Genomic DNA, 17,191 nt, shown 5'->3' with positions numbered 1-17,191 from the left:
AAGTGATTGCATTATATGAAACTACTCGAAAATGTGTTTAGTTGAGATCAATGACACAAATCATTATTGATTCTTATGGATTAGAACGCTATAAAAGACCAACAACTATCTTCACCAACAACTGTATATGAAGATAATGCAGCTTGCATAATACAAATAAAAGAAGAGTATCAAAAGTGACGGAACAAAATATAAATGCTGACGAGGCGCCAAAGACATAGAAGGTCTAAACGGTCATAAGTTTGATGGAAAAGAATGGTATGTTGGTAAGGCTCAGAAAAGACTAAAAGGGAATAGGAATTGAAACAAGGGTTTAAGCAAACCATGAAGGAGACTGTAGACAAATCACATGGGCTAAACTTGTACATAAAAGATTTAGATGATAAAGTTTCAGATGAAAACCTCAGATTCTTCTCATATAAGACAACCAGATTAAAATGAGATACGTTCAATCAACAACTCTGCTGATCTTTATACCAAAGCACTGTCAACCGCTGTTTTCAGAACACACGTTCACAATATTGGCATGAAGCAAGTTCAAAATATGTGACGACTCAGCGATGTCTACTTGAGGGGGAGTCAATTCTATACTGCACTCTTTTTCCCTTGACTAAAGTTTTTATCCCACTGGGTTTTTCTTTAGCAAGGTTTTTAATGAGACAGTACTAGTTGCACTCTAATAAAATTGATCATCCAAGGGGGAGTGTTATAATATGAGTACAAAAAGTCATATGGATGATAAATTTTAGTCAACTTTGTATAGCTTGCATAGTAATATTTTACACTATAAATAAGGCCTCTATGTTCCTTCAATATACACACACTTTGATATATATTTCATATCTATAAACTCTCTCTTTTCTTACTTATATATATAAGTCTCTAATTAGTAAATAAGCCAAAGGTAGTTATAAACTACTGAATTACAACAGAAATGAAAAAAAGAGAATTAAACAAATGAAAGGGTGTCAGGCAAGTTGGCAGAAGGCTAGGGAGGGGGTCTCTTTAGATTTTCCCGGGTTTAAATAGTCGGACCCTATCCAATAACTATCCATCCATATCCATATCTATTTCAAGTGTTGGTGTTTGTTTGTTTTGATTTCAAAGTTTGAATCGTGATGATAGTTGGTTTCAAAAGTTGAGAGTTTGTTTTGTTCAAAGTAGAGCCGAAGTCAGGATTTTGAATCAATGGAGTCACAAAATAACACTAAAGGATATCACGTATAGATTTTAAATTGACAAAGTATAATCAACTAAACATAAAAAAATCAAATTACTTTCTAATGCATATGTCCCTACGATATTTCATTCGTTACAAACAATTCATGATTGCTTTATCTATAACACTAACAAATGTTTCTCTTTCAAAAGCCCCAAGAAGACAACAATTCAGAAATTCATCATTCATTCGACTATGAAAATCTGATTTTACAATGATAGGTATTAAATAACGTGTACAAATAACAAATACAATGTATTGATTCTCAGTAACCGATAAAAGTTAAAACTAAAAAGTATAAGGAGGGTTCCAACGCAGCGTCAGCTGCACCCGTCAAATGAGCTGGATTCCTATGTGTCACGTGTTTAACGTCCTTGACGCCCCTAACGCGGCATGTTTTTACGCCCCGGGGTGTTAGTTAGAATAGTGACGGAAGGAAAAACTTGTGTTAAATTTGTTTCAACCAATCATATTTTGTCACATGTTTTTATATATTATTAATTAATATATTTTACACCCAACTACCAATAATATTTTACCACATCACCATCACAATATTTAACACTCAAATTTAACACTTTATTTTAGAAAACTTCATCACTTGACCTTGCCACATCACCAAAAAGTACATCACTTGCCTTTAACGTCACCGCCACTGTTAGAAACAGTCTAAATGCGCTTAAGAGTGAACAGACTAATGTGATTCTATGTTTCCGTAACTTGATTACTAATAATAAATAATAATTATATATTTTTATATATCTTGAAAGAGTAAAAATAATTGATACAACAAACTAAGATAAAATAATGGCTATGAAATCCATGCTCGAAATGTATATAGGCTATTTAGATACTCACTATTTCCATTATCATATAATTTGGGCGCCCAAAAAAAAAAAAATTTGATGGGTCATTCACAAACAAATCCATATTTTCAGATTATGTAGACTATTTGAATGTTGTTAGTGCATAATCCCTAATTCTTGTATTGTAATTGTAATACATTCGGTCAAATAATGAACATTTGATATTGTGACTATTGAATCATTGTGTATGTGCTTTAACGTTTAATCAATAGTTAGTGCAGGTATATGTGGATGATATTATTTTTGAGTCAACAGATCAGTCAATGGTTAATGAGTTTGAAGAGGTGATGCAGAAGAAATTCAAGATGAGTTCCATGGGAACTATCAAATTCTTTCTTGGTCTTCAAGTTGCTCAAACTGATAAAGGAATCTTTCTACATTAGACCAAGTATGTTGCAGATATTCTGAACAGATTCAAAATGGAAGATGAAAGACCTGCAAAGACTCCTCTGTCTCTCCTCTGTCTGTTAATCATGGTATTTCTCCGGATTGTGAAGGTGCAAAAGTTGATCGGACGTTATATAGAGCTATTATTGGGGCTTTGATGTACTTAACGGCTTCTCGACCAGATATTATGTTTGCAGTTTTCCTGTGTGCTCCTTATCAAGCGAACCCTAATGTTCATCATATGTTAGTGGTCAAAAAGATTATGCATTATTTGAAGGAGACGCCAAGTTTGGGTTTATGGTATCCTTGTGAGAATGACTTTGAGCTTACAACATACAGTGATTCTGATTATGGTGGATGCAAGAAGAATTTCAAATCAACTTATGGGGGTTGTCAATTTCTTGGAAGCAGACTGGTTACATGGCAGTGCAAGAAGCAGACTGCGGTGGCTCAATCCACCTGTGAAGCTGAATACATTGCTGCGGCTAGTTGTACATCTCAGGTGGTCATCTGGATTCAACAGTAGCTACGTGACTACGGTTTGCATATTTTTAACACTCCTATTTTTGTTGATAATACTGCTGCCATAGCTGTTACTAAAAATCCTGTTAATCATTCAAAAACCAAACACATCGGGATAAAGTATCATTTTATTTGAGACTGTTACGAGAAAAGATTAATAGACGTAGTCCAAATTGATACTGAAAACCAACAGGCTGATCTCTTCACAAAAGCTTTTGATAAACCACATTTTGAGTACTTGTTAAAAGAGATAGGTGTTTAGACCTTAGCTGATGTGGTTCCCGTTACTGACACTCCTGACAAAAAGGATCCTGTCATAGAGAATGCGAAATAACTACTATGTGCTTGCTTGTGTGTTTGCATGCTAGTTAGGTTTATTTCTGCTTTACATGCTAGGATTATTTTCTATTCTGCTTATTTTCTTATGTCTGTACAGATAAAATCCAAAAAGCCAAAAAAAATTTCGGTTTTTAGTATTTTAGGGGGAGAAAATTGCAACATTAGAAAATACAAAAAAAAAAAAAAAAGATAAAATGATAAAAATAAAATAATAGAAAAATATGAAAATGAGTTTCTTGATCTACCTGTTGGGAGATGACTGTATTACTGAACTTGCATGTCTAATGTTTTGTGCTTAATGTAAGTAGGTACAAGTTATTCAATGATGTATCGGTACTGGCCCAATCCTGAACTGAGATGATCACACATATATTTAGTAAATATCAAAAGGAGGAAGTCATGGAAAGATTTATAGCGGTTGCAGGGTAGTCACCTAATTATCACTGAAAATGTACCAAGAAATAATTGTTGAGGAAATTAACAGTCGGTTGAGGGTCTCCCCTGCTGAGACTCATAGTTACTAGAGAAAATTGGTGTTGGATATCCCCAAGCAAGAATCAAAATTGCTCAACCATTCAGTTTTATGACTATGTTGGGATATTTAAAAGATCGATACGAAGCTGAGGGTTATCTGTTTGGTGTGTGCACACCAATTTCTATTGGCCTTTTATGCTGAATAATAACTAATCACTCAAAAAGTTGGTCTATCTTGAGGGGAATGTCTTTCCTATGAACGGGTTTGAAAAGTGTAATTCTGTATTACAGACAGTGAATGATTTGATTATGATACATTGCTAATGAAGCAAGGAAGTTTACACCAAAGGATGTAACACAAGTCAATTCAAGATTCAGTTTAAGTTAAAGATTGTGGTGCATCATCGCAAAAAAAAAAAAAAAAATGAATGAGAAAAATAAAAAAATGGAAAAAAATGAATGAAATGAAGGGTTGATGCATCACAAATCAAAGTCTGAGACAAGAAGTGCTATCAAGAAAAGATATGTGTTCAGGTACGTTGTCAGGGAGAAAGAAGTTACTTCAATACGAACTCAAGTCATTCTATCCACAAAAGTTCATTCTATAATATTGTCTGTGATATGGGGTTGTACCTATTAAGACCTAGATAGAGAGGGATGTTTTCTAAGAGATATTCTGATACTCACTCCAAAGAAAGATTTGACTTTCACATTCCGTTTCCTCTAACAACTTTAACAATAAATGAGTATTGGGGCCGATAGCGATTGGTCATCAGGTATGTCATTGCACTTTGATATACCCGGGTAAGTTATGCGCCCAGTAAGATGATCCGACATTCTTTGAGATATGCCGAGCCAATTGGATTGAAAGGTATGAGTTAAGGTGGAAGCCAAAGGCTGATAGGGTTATTCGAATGCCGTGAGAACCTTCCTGTTCAATTAAATCAAAAGTACATCAATGTGATAACGGACAACGTCAATAGATTTGTGCTCAATTGACTACCTGATACATCGTGCGATCATAAGTGATGACTGAATTAATGATTTAATCTAGCATAGAAATATGTTAAATTAATTAATTCAACGTGATCTTCAATATGTTCAGGAAAGTTAGTGAAGGCTTAATGAGGATTGATACCAATAATCAACGACTTAGCTTGTAGTTACTTAAATTATATAATATGAACAAATTTAGGACTGCTGTTATGTTCAGTTCTGATCCCTTATTCATGAGATTAATATGCTCACAAAAATATGTCACTTTTTTATGTTTGTTCATATGCATGATAGTTTGATAGCGTGCTTGTTTATGATAATTGTTCAAATGTCATATGTTTCTGTTCTATCTGAAAAATACAAAAAGATTTTAGGTGTGTTTTAGCATAAACTTTGAAAATTACAAAAATATGCATGTATGATTATCTGTGTGTAGTTATGATCTATGTCTCTTTGTATGGTGTGAAGGAACTGAAATTTTATAATTGCTTAATATTTGATACTGTGAAACGTGATATTCTTGTGTGAGAGATCAATCACAGGGGGAGTTTGAATTAACGGTTAAGATCTGAATTGGAAGTTTTTAATTTTTGTTTCAAACCCTAAACAGAGTCGACCGGGTGAGGTAACTCCCACGACCGATTGTGTGACACTCACGACCGAGTGTATGGTTATTTTTGAATTTTGTGTGGAAAACACCCACGGCCGAGTGTGTAACACCCACGACCGTGTGAGTGTGACACGGCCCAAAATTGGACCGTGTGTATACACACTCGACCGAGTGTGTACTGAGGGTATAAAAATCACAAGGGTATAAAAATCACAGGATCTCAGACGGCTCAAAACACTTGAAATTTTTGAGCGAAAATTTTCATTGATATTCAATTGTTGCGAACGGAGTTTTGTTCAGTATTTTCAAACGCATTTTTCCTTGTGATTACAGCGATGTACGTAAGGTATTACAATTCATTCTAAATCTCTTGATTTTGTTAACTTTAAGTTTAAAAGTTTTAGGCTTTAATCCGACAATGTTTAGAGGTTGTTAAGGTGAATTGTTGATAGATAATGGTAAATCGGACCTCTCTGAGGGTGATTCGATCGGTTTTTAAGCCAAAACAATGAAATCGATTGATTTATTAAATTTGGGATAAACAGATCTGAAGAACACCCACGACCGTGTGTGTTACACACATGACCGTATATGTTTACTCACTCAACTGAGTGAGTGTTTCCCACGACCGAATGTCTTTTAGAGACAGTAGGTTCTTTAGATACGCACATGACCGTGTGTGAACATGGTCGACCGTGTGTATGTGCACACTCGACCGAGTGTGTTTATGTTCTTAATTGTTTAATCATTTGATGAGTCTGCTTATTTATCTTGGTTAAGATCGATACTAAGCTAGTGCCTAATTTTAACCTATCTAAATATGTTTTAAGCATAGTTGGATAGATTGTCTAAGTATGGCAGGTAGAGCTTCACGTAGAACGACACTAGGGGAATCAAAAAGGGAATTGGCTCAACGTAGGCAAGCAATGTCCACTAGACCAATTATGCCTAAAAATAGAGTTCAAGCTAATCAGCCCTACAAGGCCTTTTGGGGAGCTATTCGAGGTGGCGTCTTCCTTAACAGAGACATTGAGTATCACTCGAGGATAGTTAAAGAATTCTATGCTAATTTCTCGTTTAATGAACGCAAGACCAAATGTGTTCATGTAAACACGTTTGGAACTCCCTTTGACTGGTCGTTAGAGGATTTTGGTGACATATTGCACGTTCCTGCAGGAGACTGTGTACTATAATTCAAGAAAGAATTTTCGTAGGGTGACCATCTGGTTTGAGGAAGGTCATGGCCATAGATTTAGCTGTCTAGGCTTTCTTAGTGGACTGTGCAAGAGAGAGAATGTAATCGGAAATGGACCAGTGACCATCAAGGATAGTGACATTACGGATGAATATCAGGTGTCGCTAAGAATAATCAAAAGAAATGTAGTATTTCGAGAGGAAGATGATGACGAGCTATTTGTTATCGAAGGTCTAATTCTTCTGTGTCTTATCGAGGGAATTCAGATCAATTTGATAAATGTAATTGTGAGAAGGATGCAAGAAATTAGGGCTGATGAAAGTAAACCACTTCTTTATCTCATTCTACTAGGGCATTTTTACTCAGATGAGGAAGAGCTAGTCGAAATGGCCCCATAAACAGTGCAAGCAGATACTCCAACCATTTTTGAAACATATTAATTCGTTCAACCGGCTTGTGGTTGACTTTATTTATGTTTGTGTGTAATGAGTAATTTCTAATTCACTGAATTATTGAACATTATGTCTGTAATACCTATTAATTTGGTTGAATTGTCTATGTGTGTATGTTTTATATTGTGATTGTTGTGATAATCTTGCAGATACCCCATGGTACATGGCGGTAATTCCTAACGTTTGCTTCTTGAGTGTGTTACATATTTTAAGATGTCTTAAGAACAGCAACAACAACAATCTTCAGAGAATTCAGCTGGGATTCCTTGGGCTAAAGAATTGGCTGGTTTGGAGGCAAGCCCTGATGGTAATGTATTGGCTTGCGTATACGAGAATGGTTATGAAGCTAAAAGAGGATTTGTTGAAATCATCGCATTCTTAAAACGTTCAAGGATCTTCAAGGCGATTACGACTGAACATACTGCCTATTATTCTCACCAGAGGCTGTTATGGAAACAGCTAAAGTTGTAATAGAGGATGGAAAGAGGGTGATCTTAAGCTCTGTGGGTGGTATGATAGTGCGAGTCACTGCTCAAACTATTAGGGAAGAGATAGAGTTCCCTGATGATGATACAATGCCATCATCTCTACATCCAGTGAAAGTGAGAAGATGTTTGAAACGTTGCAGATATACTGGTGACATCACCAAAGCAATCAAATGTACAAGATTCAGTCGTCAGTACAGATATCTAAATTACGTGCTGTTGAGATGCTTAAGTCCAATGAAGGGTGGATTTGATGTAATGACCGAGAAATACTGTTCAATGTTCGTTGCACTAGTTCTGAATGCTGACTTCAATTTTTCTGAAGTTATTTTTGACGAAATGGTGATGAATGTGAAGCGAAAGACTCATTTGGTGTTTCCAAGATTTTTGCAAATCATCCTAGACAAGAAAGTAGAGGGACTTCAAAGGATCTATCAAGATGAAATGAAGCTAACGCATCTCAATGATCAAACATTCAATCGAATGATGCAACAGCGAAAGGGTACGCCTGATATTCCTGTCAAACGATTGGTTGGGCACTTGATAAATCCCAATTATGTGTGTCCAGAGGGGATTGAATGTAGGCATGAGAACAGTAGTACATCTGGTACTGAACTTGATATTGAGCCCATCAGAGATGAAGAGGTGGATCAGCCTACACCGAGAAGGAATGTTGGATAACTGAGAGATGGAGAGGATACTACAGTGGAACAGTGAGAACAGATGAGCACCATCAAAAGAAAAATGGCAGAAACTCTAAGCATTTCCACAAAGCTAAAGATGAAGAGGTTGAGAATAAAGGTTGCTAACAAATAAGGTGGCTCATCTTCAGCCACTGGAGCTGCTACTACAGGGAACATTTCACAACAACAATCGCAACAACAACAGTCTTCACAACAACAACAGCAACAGAGTCAACAACAACAACAACAACAACAACAATAATAGCAAACACTCAATGTGCCCGCAACTGGTGGTGCACTTGATTTATCTGCAGCTGGTTTGTTGGGAAATCGATGATTCAATTTTTAGCCGAGTTTTCAAAATTTCAAGCTCAAGTAGCGGCAGATAAGAAGAAACATGTGGATGAGGTGGCTCAGCTAAGAACTATAGTTGAAGTAAAGAAATCAAAGATTGATGAGCTAGAGAAAATAGTGAACAATAAGGCACTGACAATATTTGAGGCTCAAAATGTATCAGATAAGCTAAAGTTGAGGCTGGATGAATGGGAGAAGAAAGTGATGATTGAAGATGAAAATGAATATCTTGATCCTAGTGGTCTGGATCCTTTTGGAACAAACAACGATTGTGAATCTGAAGAGAATACGCTTGAGATTGCTAGAGGATATGACGAGGATCATCCACTGTTCGTGAATCCTCTCAAAATTATAACTCTTCCTAAGTATTTAGCAATGCAGGATTCACTTAATCACACTACTATTTATGATGATTTAGAAGAGGGAGAGATCTCTCACGATCTAACTAGAGAAGAAATTGATCGGATGGTGCATGAAGAGCAAGAAGCAAGTACATTTGCTGGCACCGGGATAGCCTCTACATCTTCTAGGACTGATCACCTGGATGATGAATCTAGTGAGACCGAAGCAGTTAATGAAAGTGATGACAATTTTGATGAGGTATTCATTGAGGATGAACCTGATGATGCGTATCCACGTTATGAGTGAGTCAATGAGGATGAGCTCCCTACTTTTGCCGACTATTTTCGAATGGATGATGATCTTTTGTGTAGAATATGTGAAGAAAAAGAAAAGAAGGAACAAGAAGAGAAATTACCTAAAGGGTTCTTACCGGTGAAGCTGAATAAAGAGAAGGTAGAGGTTCTTGAAGAAGAATGGAAGATATTGTTTCGTATTAGAAAATATCTGCAGAAACCGGAGGTAGAGCCAAAGTTTTTGAAGGTTATCGAAAGGAAGGATTATGTGAATGCGAAGGGAAAGATCTTAGCCTGGGTGTACATTATGGAATTTGATATTTACGCGATAAAGAAAGAATATGGAGTGGACTCATCAAATACGTATTTCAATTTACATCACTTCCATATAATGAGTTTATGTAACACCCTTTTTTTTTTAGTCACAGCGGAAGTCCTGTTTATAAAATATGACACGTAATACAAACGACACCTGTATTACATTACCTTAATATCATATTAAATATTAAAAGTCTGTCACATATATAAAAACCATGTGTTACATTAAGCAAGGACACTAGTAACAAAAGACAAGACATCAGAGTTTTGACTTGTCAAACATATCATGCTGCATCCCATCTTCACCCTGGTATCTAACAAGCAATCGTACTGCACCTGCAAGGGTGGAAATGTGGGGGATTAGCACAACTGCTAAGTGAATGGAACTATCTAACAGCTAACCATACAGTATCAAACATGCCAGGTCATCTATTGCTACATGCGTCAGCAAACAACTAATAGCAACACAAGGATCGGTGACTTGTACGGGCACGCGACTCGTAGCTGATCGGGCTACAGTCTACCGATAGCCCCTCCTACCGGATCACCTGCATAACCGTCCGGACGCAATGCGTGCGTCCTTATATGCTATACTGAACATCCGTAGGACTTGGACCCAACCTAGCCTGGCCTCGGTTGACCTCGTGCGGACCCCACCTAGCCTAGCCTCAGTGGAATCCCCAGCTAGCCTGGCCTCACTGGTGCTCACAAAATAGTGCACAGAGATCACATACAACATCATGGCAAACTATCTAGTGCATATAGGCATACAACGCTAACTATGCATGGCACTCGGCTATCAACAGTATAAACTAACAGTAGCATCGCTTGCTACTCTATACTATAACCGGAGATAGTCCCACTCACCGATACCCGCAAACTCGGTAGTCTAATGTCACCGAGTCTTCTCCTCGTTTGTATAACCTGAGAACAAATCAAATACTGAACAAGTTAGTAAATCGCACCATATTTACTAACAATATTGCATTATATATATACACCATATATATATAAACACTAAACATATATACATATATACACTACATATATATATATATATATATATATATATATATATATATATATATATATATATATATATATATATATATATATATATATACTCTTATATATATATATACTCGAACACATATATATGTAATACACATATGTATATATAAGCACACACGCACATATATATAATTATACAATTCACACCATCACATAACCATATGCGTATATATATCCACATAACCATCACGTGTGTGTGTATATATATATATATATACATATATATATATATACACCATAATATCTATACATACATGTATACATATGTACACAACACTTAATGCACATATATATAATATACAAAATCATTACATACTATATATATATATATATATATATATATATATATATATATATATATATATATATATATATATATATATACCGCAACAATATAATAATATTTGTAGATAAATAAATTCATGTATATATATTACCTACACAATATATATAACAATACAAAAGCGCATGTCCAAACGGGCGGGTCGCCACTCATTTGCACAATATAAAACCAATACAATAATACAATATTACACAACTAGCCATACAATCTCATAAGCACATACATCTATATTTAATCCAACACTATATTAATTTGTACTAGTTAAAAATCCCAATTTATGTAAACGGTTCAAAAATTCATTTGGATGAAACGTGTAACTCAAACCGAACAATCAAGTCGAGGTTTAAATGAACAAACAATTCAACACACGGACCACAAAACGGTAGCCACCGCCAACCAGCGGCAACCACCGCTCACCGGCAGCTGCCGAAAACAGACAGAAACAGCAGCGGCAGCAGTCACCATCGCAGACCGCCAACCGCCACCGCAAGCCACTGCAGCCGGAAGCTGTAGTAGCAGCTGGTGGCTGCATTTTTACTGAAACAGAAATAGCAGCAGCAGCGAAAAGCAGCAGCGAAAGCTGCTTCCTTCCTTGGTTCAAACCCAAATTTTATGTTTCTTGTAGTTTTTTGTCAAATTACAAACATGCAATTAACCACCATCATGTATGTAGCAATAATCAAGCATAAAATCGAGTTTAACAACACAATTAGAACATGATTCAAGAAAAAATTGCATTTTTATCATTTTTATTATTTTCTTGCATAAACCCTAATTTTTAAGAATCAAACACAAGATTAAGGCAAGCAAACCTGATTGTAGGATGTTATGAAGGCACAATTTCGGATTTAGATTTGCATTTTAATCATAATCTTCAAAGATAAGGAGCTAGGTTATGGTGTGTGTGTCGTGGATGAAATAGGAAGAAGGAGAAGGAAAAAAACCACGTACAGTAAATATAAAACAAGGGGTGGGCGATTTTGAGTTATAAAAAGGTATTTAATCCCATACCTGATAAAACACGGGTATTTACCTGATTTCATAAATGCAACCCACCACAGTCGGGAACCCAAATGAAGTCCAAATTTAATAATTAAATTATCTTTGTGACCCTTGTCACAAAACGCAATCATTGAACTAATAATTAATTAAATACACCCAATAATTAATTAGTTCACTAAAATACATTTTAGTATACAAAAAGGACAAATATGTAATTTCACCTAGGCCCGACACTAGGATGTTACAAATCTACCCCTTAAAGAGATTCCGTCCTCGGAATCTGGTAAGTCAAGGTCAACAAAGGTCATGAGTACTACGAATCACCACAACGGGTCACAACTAGACCTAAATCAAAACGGGTCTTACGGTCATATACCCTGCAAAGCTCCGTCCATTTCTCGTAGGTCAAAGAAAACTCACTAGCCGAAAGTCAAACACACCGTCTACTAAGACCCGCTATACGTTGAGCTGCAAGTTTATTTACACTACACAACATCCGAATCATTCCATACACTTTGATCTAGATTATAGTCTACACCACTTACAAAAGTAATTCAATGTTGAAAACCCGCCGCTATCTAATAACTGAAAAAAATCTAATTCCGTCCGAATTCCAAACCTAATCTATCATCAATCTTACGAATTACCACAAAAATTCCTTCTCAAGTCGAAGTTTTACACAGTAACCTGTCGAGTTACCACTAATGACCCTCTACATGAGATCTGTCAATCATGATTTGGGGTTGTTCCCGAGTCACAATCATTGAGTTCCCAAATCAACTCAGTTCTAAACACTGATTAATGGCTTTCATTTATCTTAAAACACACAAACTTAGCTAATTTCATCACTACAATATCGCTAAGTCAACTAGGATTACACTAAATTACCCAAATTCCGTAATTTAATACCTGTTTCAATCTTGATATTTAAGAACTTCATCAAAATTCGCTCAATCGTGTCAATATTCACTCACTAATTTAATGACTGGTCTACTTATCCATCATAGAACCGCTTACTAACACAGTTCCAAGTCAAATCTAATCACTAAATCACGAATCCTGAGTATAGAATAACCATCATCCTATACCGGAAGTAATTATCTAATGGTTAATTGCCTCAAATAACCTTAATTCTTCTGTCCGACGATCGTTAAAGTTATTCCTCAAAGGTCATGACTAGGTTAAGATTCCATCAGAATCCTCGATCCAAACCTATTAAACTAATAATTACACGAAGTCGAGGTACATTACATCCGTCAGCACCAAGTCATAAAAAGTTAACTTTTGGTCAAAATCCTTCGAAATTCAAAACATAATTTCAATCACTACATCTCCTCCGACTCCCGAAACTACTGTATGATTTACCATGATGTATTCTGTTGGCCAGGCGTAATACATCATCCCAAATCATATCTTCAATTCGGGTATTTCGGAGCAAGACCCTAATCGAGTCCGTCAATCGATCGCAATCTATTTACTCTTATCACTGGCAGTTATAATCCACTAATAACAAATATATTCTAAACACAAGGTTTCTAGATTTGTTATCCTATTACAACTGTCCTGGCACATTTATATGCCCGTCACATTTACCCTGTTCAAATGTACCCAACTAATCCTTCTTTCGCAACACGCTAGTAAATTACAACACTTCTCTCTAAGTCCTCTATAGTTGCAATACCCCCTGAACATGGTATTATCAATTTACATCGATTCGTCCTTGAGTGATACTAATCGCAACTTAACTCACAATCGGACACTCACCCTAGTCTTAAGGGTCAACCCACACCTAAAACTTAATCCTCGGTCCAGTCAAAGTTCGTCTCTACCTACCCAAGAGACCAATACAAGGAAAATCCTACATTTACATTTTAAGGACCACACACAAGGTCACGTTACGCCAAGGAAGGAAGACTGTTCCTTAGGACAACCCTACGGGTCCTACAAAACAAGTCTAGTCATACAAGGATACTACTGGTCCAATAGCATCTACTGGTTCAGTCACTGTCTATCAAGCATGCAGATTATGCCTCATATGGCTACTCAATAGAGTTCGAGTCTCTGGTCAAGTTATAAGGGGACTACGACTCTAAAACAGTCCATTCGGGTCACTACGTATGTCCCTCAGTCAACAGTCAATGGTAAAGAAAAAGACTTCCTACAAGTCTTAATTCCCACTAACAGATCTGGCATAGCAGCATAAACTAAGTCTGAACTAACATCTAATCGCATTTAGAATATCTATCCAATACCTAAAGCATGGCACTACAACATTACTAACATGTCAACATATTGCACGCATTACCAGTAACATGTCTAAATTAACATGACAAACCGGTTACAATAATTAAGCCACTATGAACCAATAAGAGGAAACTAGTCTAAGTCCATCTAAACAGTTTCCACTACATCAAACAAAAAATATCTAGCATACATTTCCACATTAACGACTTACTATACACAACTACTAATTATCAATTGTAATAATAAAATCACAAAAGTGTAATAAACACATACCGTTAGTCGAGTCGTCATATCTATCACCAGCCTCTGCCAACATCTGGTATGCTCCAATTGTATCCACTGTGGGATTTCTTCTCTCTTGTCTAACCACAAGAGCAGAAGGTTACCCGGCTGATGAAATCTGTGCCCCAGACCCCGCCTCAAAACTCCATCTCTGATTTGTTGAACACCAAAACGCTCCGTGTCCCATACACTGACATATCCAATCAAAGCTGTCTCTGAAGGGTAACAACTGAACTTTCTAATCTATCTTACCCCAACTCACCTATTTTATAATCAAAGGAATCATATCTCAAAGTGGGGCGACCCGTACACGTCACACGCTACTCCTCACATAGAACTCGTATCTTCCCGTCTTGGTCCTTCTACTGAGTTTAAACCTACAGAAGTTCCTTAATCGTTGAATGATTTTAACCCGCAATACCTAGGGGGTCAACTACCCACCGACTGTCCAACTGAATCTCTTTTCTCGTATTATTATTATTACTATTTAATTATTATATTATTATTATTATTATTATATATTTTTTTTTACCCTCTGCAGTTTTACCTAAGCAAAATTGAACACCCACCCAACACTATCTAACCGTCGGATCCAAAGGTAGATTACTTGCGTCCACCTGCACTTACTATTCTAACTCATATTACCTGACCGGAATCCCTTGGTAACTGACCTTACAACCTAGACATCAGTCCTTACAACTGTGACATATGTTTCTCAGATTCTTTACCTGATACACATCTGTACTCTGAAGCTCTGACTGTTCCAGGGGCGTTGGGGGTCACAGCGTCACCGTCACTATCAGCAATACCTGTACTGCACAACATCTCACACCAAAGCTTAGTATAACACATGTTAGCAACTAGCAACTAACACCGTTATACATATCTCATTCACTTAACCCATCCCCAAGATATGTTTGACACGACACACAATTTGGGAACATGTCACTTTCGTGAACACGCTACCAAATTCACGCTCTGATACCACAATTGTAACACCCTTTTTTTTAGTCACAGCGGAAGTCCTATTTATAAAATATGACACATAATACAAACGACACCTGTATTACATTACCTTAATATCATATTAAATATTAAAAGTTTGTTACATATATAAAAACCATGTGTTATGTTAAGCAAAGACACTAGTAACAAAAGACACGACATCAGAGTTTTGACTTGTCAAACATATCATGCCGCATCCCATCTTCACCCTGGTATCTAACAAGCAATCGTACTGAACCTGCAAGGGTGAAAATGTGGGGGATTAGCACAACTGCTAAGTGAATGGAACTATCTAACAGCTAAGCATACAATATCAAAAATGCCAGGTCATCTATTGCTACATGCGTCAGCAAACAACTAATAGCAACACAAGGATCGGCGGCTTGTATGGGCACGCGACTCGTAGATGATCGGGCTACAGTCTACCGATAGTCCCTCCTACCAAATCACCTGCATAACCGTTCGGACGCAATGCGTGCGTCCTTCTATGCTATACTAAACATCCGTAGGACTTGGACCCAACCTAGCCTAGCCTCGGTTGACCTCGTGCGGACCCCACCTAGCCTAGCCTCAGTGGAATCCCCAGCTAGCCTGGCCTCACTGGTGCTTACAAAATAGTGCATAGAGATCACATACAACATCATGGCAAACTATCTAGTGCATATAGGCATACAACGCTAACTATGCATGGCACTCGACTATCAACAGTATAAACTAACAGTAGCATTGCTTGATACTCTATACTATAACCGGAGATAGTCCCACTCACCGATACCCGCAAACTCGGTAGTCTAATGTCACCGAGTCTTCTCCTCATTTGTGTCACCTGAGAACAAATCAAATACTGAACAAGTTAGTAAATCGCACCACATTTACTAACAATATTGCATTATATATATACACCATATATATAAACACTAAACATATATACATATATACACTAAACATATATATATATATATATATATATATATATATATATATATATATATATATATATATATATATATATATATATATATATATATATATATATATATATATATATATATATACTCGCACACGTATATATGTAATACACATATGTATATATAAGCACACACGCACAACTATATAATTATACAATTCACACCATCACATGACTATATGCGTATATATATCCACATAACCATCGTGTGTGTATATATATATATATATATATATATATATATATATATACACACCATAATATCTATACATGCATGTTTACATATGTACACAACACTTAATGCACATATATATAATATACAAAATCATTACATACTATATATATATATATATATATATATATATATATATATATATATATATACCGCAACAATATAATAATATTTGTACATAAATAAATTCATGTATATATATTACCTACACAATATATATAACAATACAAAAGCGCATGTCCAAACCGGCGGGTCGCCACTCATTTGCACAATATAAAACCAACACAATAATACAATGTTACACAACTAGCCATACAATCTCATAAGCATATACATCTATATTTAATCCAACACTATATTAATTTGTACTAGTTAAAAATCCCAATTTATGTAAACGGTTCAAAAATTCATTTGGATGAAACGTGTAACTCAAACCGAACAATCAAGTTGAGGTTTAAATGAACAAACAATTCGACACACGGACCACAAAACGGCAGCCACCGCCAACCA

General features: G+C 36.2%; 1 protein-coding gene across 1 annotated transcript; it reads left to right on the top strand.

Moving 5' to 3' along the window:
* Nucleotides 1–957: 957 nt before the first annotated feature.
* On the top strand, nucleotides 958–2,998 carry LOC139875805 (secreted RxLR effector protein 161-like). Its single transcript, XM_071863101.1, has 4 exons — nucleotides 958–972; nucleotides 1,808–1,918; nucleotides 2,307–2,424; nucleotides 2,583–2,998. The coding sequence occupies exons 1-4, from the start codon at nucleotides 958–960 to the stop codon at nucleotides 2,996–2,998; spliced, it is 660 nt and encodes a 219-aa protein (XP_071719202.1).
* Nucleotides 2,999–17,191: the final 14,193 nt, after the last annotated feature.

Source organism: Rutidosis leptorrhynchoides, chromosome 11, assembly GCF_046630445.1.
Source record: "Rutidosis leptorrhynchoides isolate AG116_Rl617_1_P2 chromosome 11, CSIRO_AGI_Rlap_v1, whole genome shotgun sequence".
Taxonomy (NCBI): Eukaryota; Viridiplantae; Streptophyta; class Magnoliopsida; order Asterales; family Asteraceae; genus Rutidosis; species Rutidosis leptorrhynchoides.
Note: the sequence above shows the minus strand (reverse complement) of the source record. Positions and strands in the feature narration are given on the sequence as shown.

Coding starts and splice junctions, on each gene's coding strand:
- LOC139875805 (XM_071863101.1), top strand. Junction 1,919..2,306: donor TTAAGAGTGAACAGACTAAT/GTGATTCTATGT, acceptor TAGTTAGTGCAG/GTATATGTGGATGATATTAT. Junction 2,425..2,582: donor AACTATCAAATTCTTTCTTG/GTCTTCAAGTTG, acceptor CGGATTGTGAAG/GTGCAAAAGTTGATCGGACG.